This window comes from Lolium rigidum, chromosome 7 (assembly GCF_022539505.1).
Source record: "Lolium rigidum isolate FL_2022 chromosome 7, APGP_CSIRO_Lrig_0.1, whole genome shotgun sequence".
In the NCBI taxonomy this organism is placed as follows: domain Eukaryota; kingdom Viridiplantae; phylum Streptophyta; class Magnoliopsida; order Poales; family Poaceae; genus Lolium; species Lolium rigidum.
Window position 1 is genome coordinate 131,965,624 of NC_061514.1, and position 8,542 is coordinate 131,974,165.

The 8,542-nt window shown below is 45.5% G+C and overlaps 2 protein-coding genes across 4 annotated transcripts; both read right to left on the reverse strand.

The window, feature by feature from the left end:
- Nucleotides 1-1,584: 1,584 nt before the first annotated feature.
- Nucleotides 1,585-3,280, reverse strand: LOC124669448 (putative 12-oxophytodienoate reductase 12). Its single transcript, XM_047206064.1, has 4 exons — nucleotides 3,228-3,280; nucleotides 2,855-3,135; nucleotides 2,523-2,675; nucleotides 1,585-2,400 (listed from the first exon to the last, which is right to left on the reverse strand). Exons 1-4 carry the CDS (start codon nucleotides 3,251-3,253, stop codon nucleotides 1,757-1,759), a joined length of 1,104 nt encoding a protein of 367 aa, XP_047062020.1. The 5' UTR covers nucleotides 3,254-3,280; the 3' UTR covers nucleotides 1,585-1,756.
- A 1,347-nt stretch (nucleotides 3,281-4,627) lies between these two features.
- Nucleotides 4,628-6,712, reverse strand: LOC124676121 (COX assembly mitochondrial protein 2 homolog). 3 transcript variants are annotated; one of them, XM_047212199.1, is made up of 4 exons: nucleotides 6,630-6,712; nucleotides 5,625-5,693; nucleotides 5,421-5,525; nucleotides 4,628-5,069 (listed from the first exon to the last, which is right to left on the reverse strand). In XM_047212199.1, the coding sequence occupies exons 2-4, from the start codon at nucleotides 5,667-5,669 to the stop codon at nucleotides 4,968-4,970; spliced, it is 252 nt and encodes an 83-aa protein (XP_047068155.1). In that variant the 5' UTR covers nucleotides 5,670-5,693; nucleotides 6,630-6,712; the 3' UTR covers nucleotides 4,628-4,967. The 3 variants fall into 3 exon arrangements, with proteins under 3 accessions (XP_047068155.1, XP_047068154.1, XP_047068157.1); XM_047212198.1 differs by lacking the exon at nucleotides 6,630-6,712 and adding an exon at nucleotides 5,931-6,377; XM_047212201.1 differs by lacking the exon at nucleotides 6,630-6,712 and adding an exon at nucleotides 5,909-5,994.
- Nucleotides 6,713-8,542: the final 1,830 nt, after the last annotated feature.

An 8,542-nucleotide genomic window follows, 5' to 3' on the forward strand; every position in this document is an offset into this window, starting at 1 on the left:
TCACAGACTCGCTCCAATAGCTGATGACGGTCTCGGTGTGTACTTGGTCTTCTAGTAATGCCTCTGGAAACCCAAGGGTCCTTCTTTTTTTCAGTTTTGGGATGGAGGAAGTACTCCCTTCGTACGTCTTTATAAGAAGTTTAAGGATTTTTTCGGTTCACTCATTTTTTCTTCTATCTAGTATAGTTTCAGTAGGTTTACTTATTTTATTTTGTACCTAGCCTATTTTAAAATTATCTAGAACATCTTACATTAGTGAACAGAGGGAGTACACAGTTACAAAGATCTACCGAGTTGTTGTGAAAATTTAGTGAAGTGATTTTTGTTTTGATACATGTACTAAGCTTGGTTTCTCCCAAGCCCGTTTTTGTTGCACAAGTTCTAAAATACACCTCCGTCCCATAAAAAGGTGTTGAAAGTTTATCTAAATTTGGATATATCTTAGACACTTTTCAGTGTATATTGATACATCCGAATTCGGATTAATCTTCGACATCCTTTTATGAATAGAGGGAGTAGCTTAAAAGTTGACTGTAAGAACAAATTAGCACCCCTTGGTTCTACTTTTTGATCGTTTCCTTCTGCTACCTCCGTTCAATAAATATATGTAGACAGAAATGAGACATCTATTTTTGAATGGAGTTAGTACATGTCAACTATGTCGATGGTACATATGCAAGAAAACAACAATATGTACATGATGTAGTTATTCCGAACACAATTGAAAGAAAGAGAGCCACATTAATCTTTCTATGACTATTTTAGGCATATAGCTATGGGGTGAAACACACGTGTCAATGTTTTAAGAACATTCTATAAAGTTCACGAGTTTTTGAAAATGTCCGCGTCATTAAGAAAAATGTTCGCTCGTTCAAAAATATCTCTAGAAAATTCAAAATACTTGTTCACGGGTTTTCAGAAGTTGTTCACAATTTCAAATAAAATTTTCGTGTGATCAAAACATATTTGGAAAGTTCAAAAATAATTATTCTGTAGGTTTCAAAAAAATTTAGTACGATAGTCCAAAATAAACGCACAATTAAAATGTACGTACTATTAAAAAAAGCAAGGCTTCAAAATGTCCATGAGCCTTACAAATGTGCATATAGTTCATAAATTCTTCAAACAATTCAAAAAATCACAAGGTTTAAAAATTTCTTCACAACATTGAAAAATTGTTCGTGCAATTATAAAAATCGCAAGGTTTCGAAAATGTTCGCGAGCCTTCGTACAATTAAGAGAAATGCCAAGTCTTAAAAAAGTTAGCAAACCATAAAAATGATCGCATAGTTAAACAAAATGTTCAGACATTCAAGAAAACGCAAGCTTTAAATTTTTGTTCGTGAGGTTTAAAAATGCTCGTGCATACAAGTTTTATAATGCTCGTGCAATTCAAAAAAAAAATGCAAGGTTTCAAAAATGTTCGCAAGTCGTAAGAAATGTTCATACAAGTTCCAAAAATTGTTCGTGAGGTTTTAAAAAAATCGCGAGGTTTAGAAAAAATATTCACGAGGATTAATAAAAACATTCACCTACAGTGATAATAAAATCAAAAGTACCTCAAGATTCATCAAAGTCATTATCTCTAGTTTGGCCTTTTGCATGGAGATTATTATTAAGCAAAGTGCACAACAAAGCGTTCTCCTAGACGCGCTCTCGAACCAAAGCGAATCCACAGAAGAGTCAGTGAAGGAGGCCATGCGACGATGGCATGCAGTTCATTCAGGTGTTCTCCATGCATCTTGCTAAATGCTAATTAAATCACGCCATTCTCCTCGCGGATCACCTTGTCGCCACCATCGTGAAGAAACGGGTAATCCGTGTATCCGACGACGGGGTCGTCGGTGTAGAACGTGGGGCGATGGTACTTGTTCAGCGGCGCGTCCCGCCTGAACCTCTCCGGCAGGTCGGGGTTGGCCAAGAAGAGCCGGCCGTAGACGACCATGTCGGCGTACCCTTGGGCGACGGCCCAGTTCCCTTCCTTCCTGTCGTACCCTCCGCCGACCATTAGCGTCCCCTCGAAGGCCTCCCTCATCCCATGCAGCCTGTGCGGGATGACCCGCCGCGCCTCGCCGCCGTCGGCGTCCTCCGCGAACGCCATCTCCGGCTCCACGACGTTGAGGTACAGGACGTCGCGGCGGCTGAGCTCCCGGGACATGTGCGCGGCCAGCGCGTCCGGGTCCGAGTCGCGGCAGCTGAGCCACGTGGAGTAGGGCGAGAGGCGCACGCCGACGTGGTCGGGCCCGACCTCGTCCACCACGGCGTCGACCACCTCCAGGGCGAAGCGGCAGCGCTTGGACAGGGTGCCGCCGTACTCGTCGGCGCGGTCGTTGACGCCGTCCTTCATGAACTGGTCCAGGAGGTATCCGTTGGCGGCGTGCACCTCCACCCCATCGAATCCTGCACGCGTGCCACAAACAGGTAACACATTGATTGACATCGCGCTCGTTCGTGAACAAACGGTTCACTGCTCGGCTAATCATTTGCAATCGTTTAATTTAGATCAGGTGAAGCTATTGTACCGGTTTCCATGGCATTTTTGGCGGTGATTCTGAAATGGTTGATGACACCAGGGATCTCCTCCACGGTCAGGGGCCTTGGGGTTGAGAAATCCATGAAGTAGTTCTCTTCGTTCTTCTCTACCGGCTTATCTGTGCTTGAGATGGGCCGTTCCTCTGATGGCAACACATAACAACAATTCAGAGTTATCACTGCCTCGCCTCAGATGGCATACTATAAACTGCTCATTTCAGTTCTTGCTGGGGGCTAGTGTGAGGTGTGACTGAAGAACAACTGACAGTGGCAGCTAAAGTAAACTGACAGTGAAAAAACAACCATCACGACAGAATCTTACCCGTATCAGAGGCTCTTCCGACATGCCAAATCTGGCAGAAGAAAGTGGCGCCCTTGGCGTGCACGGCGTCCACGACGGGCTTCCACGCCTGAACCTGCTCCTTGGTCCAGATCCCAGGGGTATGCGGGATGAGGCCCATCCCCCGCGAGTCCGGCGAGACGATCGTGGCCTCCGCGATGAGGAGCCCGCCCTCCGTCGCCCGCTGCGCGTAGTACTCCACGACGTGCGGCTGCGGGAGGTTACCGTATGATCTCGACCTCGTCATCGGCGACAGCACGATCCTGCGTCAGGAACTCAGGATTCAGGAGAGTAAAATTTGGTCGCATCATGATATAGCTGCCATAAGCCATAGATGTTTGCACATGAAGCTCACCTGTGCGAGAACCTGAACGGCCCCATCTGGTAGGGACTCAGGAGAGGGATAGGCTCCACCGCGCTCGACGCCATGCTCTTCTTCGCTCGATCCCCTGCTACTCCTCTCTGAAATGTACAGTACTTCAGATTGCCTTGCAGTCTGCAAGTATGATGTCGCTTATATGCAGGCTACAGCCAGAGAAGGAAACAAAATCAAATTAGAAGCAATGGACCATGCGGTAGGTAGGGTACACGCACGAGTCACAGAGGCTATGATGACACTCGACACTTGTGAACTGCCATGCGAAAGCTTCAATTGTCAAAGCTCATCTCGCTAGTGCCAGCAGGTGCTGACGCTCTCTCACCTTGTCCGGGCGTTCATCCTAACATCGGGATGTGAGCTTTCTAGGCGCAGTCACACACCCCTGTCCCATGGTTGTTGTGCTGCATATTCTGTTTGGCAGCCACCAGCAACTGAAGAAGCTCAAAGCACAGGCCACACTACCTTCGTCACCAAAAGTAGGCTAATTTATTCCAAGGAGAAGGTACAACTACCAACGATGAGCTTGATCCATTTGCTACTATATAGCAGTTCAACCTCTTGACTCTTGACTGTGGATTTCCTTAACTCCCTGAAGCTGTGGGATGACCTCATGACCATGATCAGTGGAATTACATTTGGAGTTCTGGGCATTCTCACAGATGAAAATACGCACAAGGTTCTTGACGGACATAGCATGTGGACAATTCTTGCTAAAGAAGACATATGGTATTGCCTCATGACAGACTTAATCAAGCAAGAAATCTCGTAATAAGGGGGTAAAATGAAAGAAATCGCATTCAGTGTGCAGATTGGAGCCACAAAGCTAGTACATAATTTTGAGCTACCAGTTTTGACAGGTTCTGGTCAAACCGTTTTTGCACACGCCTACAAAAAGCTGCCAGCACTAATCCAAGGTAACAAAACAAGACTCTCTATAGTTTCAGATGTCAGCCAAAGCCTCTACAATCTCTATAGAATCAGATTCAGCTTGAATAGTCCTCCAAGAGCAACTGAGAATAGACTGAGGTACAGAGTTCATTCATTTGACGAACATAGAATCATCAAAAGATAATATGTGACAGTTGATGCATGAAAATAATCCAAAGACATAGTTAAGAAAATTAATATAACAAACTGACATATAATGAGATGAAATCATCCATATTTATGTTGCTCTAGGGCCAATAGTGCTCCTTCTACTTACATGCGTGAGAACCAGAATCTAACCACTTCACAGGAATAGTAGTTTCCATCTTACAGCTCCTACCTATGTAACCCAAAAGTGTCTGGCAATTAAATATCAGTACTCAGTACCTTACTACCTTGCAGTATGAAACAAGCAAATTCCAGATGAAAATACCAGAAAATCGACTGGATTTACTTGAAATTGTTTCAATTTATTAGGGTTTCCAACAAAAAATCCTCACAGTACAACACCAACATAGAGCAACAATTGTTGTCCAAATATCCAGCAGAGCTTCCAATGCTACTGAAAATGGACAAGGCATAAGTAACATAACCACACGAGATGATTCAAACTTCTAAAAAAGCCAATTCAAGTCCATAAACTATACTTCACCAACTGTAACATTTAAACAGTAAATATGTGTGCTACACAAGATTTAAGGTAAAATCTCAAATTTCGTTTGGCAAAGTGGAAGCCACTTGGTTGCAGAACAAAGCATTAGAAATCAGGCCCTTGTCCTCTGTGGCAAGTTATGATTCATTGTCTTTCTCAGCCATTTCCTTTTTATAAGCCTGCAATTGTTCTTTAAATTTCTTGCTCTCTTCAAAGTTTGCCTTCCGCTTCACAGCTTTCTGAATCTCACAAGAAGAGTACCATGACAGTTAGGGAAGTAAAAAAACTTCTTCAGCATAAATTAAGATATAGGAAGAAAATAACTATATTTTAGTATTAACTCTTAACTTGGGAGGTTCTGTTAGTTTTATAGTTGAGACAATAATGCAAACACCTACATCTTGTTAGCCTACTATATGTGGAAAAAAACTGAGTGGGCAAAACCGAATAATATGAGTGCTTCCAAAGGAAATCAATTTAATCAAATAAAAGGAGGAATGCCATGACTGGAGACAGATACAACAACACCGACAAATATCATGAGCATGTTGGTGTTTGATGAACACATCCCTGAAAATAAAGGTGTTTACCTCCTGCCGAAAGCATCGATCTAGCTTAATCTTAAGATCTGTGCATTCCCCAAAGAATTTTTTTAATGGGTGATCCACATGGCACTTTTGGAATTCTTCAATAATCTGGGGAACAAATAGACATGATATTTTATTAGAAAAGGTGCAAATATAAATTTTCAATGTGAAAGCTTCAGATAGACCCAGAGGTCAGTATACACATACCTCGGCACACATAGGATGCCTGTGTAGGGTCAGATGAGGATGCATTTCCAAAGCTATAGGACTGTACACCTGCATGATTTTTTTCCCATGTTAGAAAGTAACTAATCTCAAGTTAGCTACCACAATTGAGAGGCTTTGCAGCAACACTATGCAAACTGCTAGTGCCGCCTAACATCGATACATGCCCTTATAGGCTTATACCCAAACTTAATTTTTGTTCTGCTAATGACAGTCCTTCAACTTCTTACGAATACACAATCCCACGGGGAATCTGTTCTCAATACCTTACAAATCTAGATGGCGTACCAGGTGTGCGGAGCCAGGATATGAGCAAGCCCTGGGCCAAAAACTAGGTGCAATTGCTCCAAAACAAAAATCTGAAAAGTATCTCATACGAAAGCAGTAAGTATAGAATGGGTCGGTCGACGATTGAAGAATCACGGGTTGGCTAGCGACTAATAAGATCTAATCGTGTTGTATTTCTACAATTTATGAAATGCGCCAATCAAGCTATAAAGGGGGAAACTAGAGAAACCACCTAAACTAGATGAACACCCATCGCTCGATAAATGTCACTAAGCAATGGTTCAAGAGCTCATCACCCATACTATTTCTCAACTTGTTTTTCACTAGACTTATTATGGAAAATACTCTTTGTTTTTCACTAGACTCATTGCGGAAAATACTCTTTGTCATCGAAATCAAGCCCACCACCTTCGATTTCTACATCATGTATGACTAACTGTGTTGATGCTATCTTCTTTGTTTTTGATGCTTGTTTCTAATTAAGTAGCGCAATTTTGCTATCCCTCTTCATTTCTACACAATTAAAACATTCAAATATTAGCAATTTAGCAATTTTCTTTGTTACACAATACACACAGAGTCATGTATACATTTGCAATTTACCAAAGCAATTTACCAAACAGACTAACAGAGAGAATAAGTAAATAACATATAACAGAGGCAGAGAGGAGAGCGCGCGGCTGCACGGCAGCAGGTCACCTGGTCGTCGGCGACTCGGCGGGAAGAGCAGGGCCGCGGGGAGAGAGGCGGCCGGCGGGAAGAGCGGCGCGGCGGCCGGCGGTTACTGCACCGGCCGGGGCTGGGTGAGGGCAGAGATCGCCGGCCGGCCAGGCAGGCAGTCTAGTCGAGGGCGGGCCTGCGGCGTGCGGCGGCGGTGCCGGGGCCGCGGCGGCGATCGGTCGGGGCGGCGGCGGTTGGTCGCTGGGAGCCTGGCTGCTGGCTGGGAATCGCGTTCTCGTGCTGGCCTGCTGTGGGAATCGCTCGTGTAGGTGCCTTGGTGCTGGGCTAATTGGGCTTTTTTCATGGGGTACCTAAAAAATTGGCTGGATTTCTGGGTGGGCCACGGCCCCCCCGGCCCCCCGCTGCGTCCGCCAATGCCTGTGGCTAGGATCCACGCGACGAGAGCCGGAGAGGGAGGGCGACGTCGGCGAGCTTGACACCTCGACCAGCAGGCGGCTAGGGCGATGCAGCGGAGGCGGGGAACGCGTCGGCAGGTCGTGCGTCAATCAATTGGAGGCTCCGGCGGTGTAGCGGACGTGGCAGCGGCGATGCAGGGTCGGTGTGGGTGGCGCAGTGAGAGACGGGATTCTCTCCGTCTACGCGCAGGCGCGGCGAGGCAGGCAATGGTCGACTGGTCTGGACTCTCAACCCTGGCCCTAGCCCAGGGTACTCTTCTCTAGATGGGCTTTATTTACAGAATTCTCTAGATGGGCCAGCGGCCTAATCCCAATTCAATGAGCCAGCCGGGTACAATTCTAGCCCATGGCACCACCAAATACTCTAATTTGGCTACCCAGAATTTTGGATGGCCCATGAGTTGGCCATCATTGGAAGAAAAGTTAACTAGATAAAAACCAAAGACGAATTGACGGGTACCACTAGCTACAGACCGATATTCTCGAAAGGAAGCGTACATCAATGTCGCTCTCCCCGCGACTCAGCACTACCGCATGCACACATCGCTAGCTACTCCATCGCTGATTTAGCACATGAGTTGGCTATCATTGAAAGAAATGCTAACTTTTTTTTTCCAAACGATCCACGTGGGATCGAATTTTCATTACCATGGAGATAACGAAAATACAGCAACAATTTTCAGAAAGGGGGGGGGGGGAGATCGCCGCCTAATGCTAACGTTCAGGACAAATATTACAGAACCAGGAAGTATATTACAAGAAAACGATAACCTCGTCAGTGACAAGGGAACAACTCAAAAGGGCGCGGCAACAAGAGGAGCTGGGAACATCCTAGATCGCACGGCAAACGACTTCGGGAGGTTGTTGAGTCTTCACGATTATCTTCGAGTTCTTATCCTCCGAGCGCAAGCGATTAGCTCGTCCGAGAACTCCTCGCAGGTGGATTTCCATCTCCCGCCGCAGCGAGCAAGGCGCGATAGTCCATCGGCTCCGGCACGAAGCTCCAAAGCATCCTGCTCACCATGGAGACCGACCAATAATTCATGAAAACAGCGGCGTAGCGATGATATCCATCGGTGAGCTGATTAACTTTTTCAAAACAGGATTTATTTCTTAGTTTCCAAATGGCCCGAGCAAACGAGCGGCCAAACCAGCAATGCGAGTGTTGCGACTAGCATGAGAGAAGCGAGGGAACCACCGGAAAAATTGGGAAAAACTCCTAGGTCGAGTAGGAGCTTTGATAGCGGTGGCTATTGCACTCCACACAAACTTGGCGACGAGACAGACCAAAGAAGAGGTGGGTGATGGATTCATGTTCATTACGGAGCGACAGATGGGGTCCCCAGGCCAATTGCGTTTAAGCAAATTATCTTTAGTGGCAATAGCATTATGCCAGATCAGCCAAAGCCAAATTTTGATTTTCAAAGGGACTTTGCTTTTCCAGAGATGCCTAAAGGATCTATCTCGACCTCCACC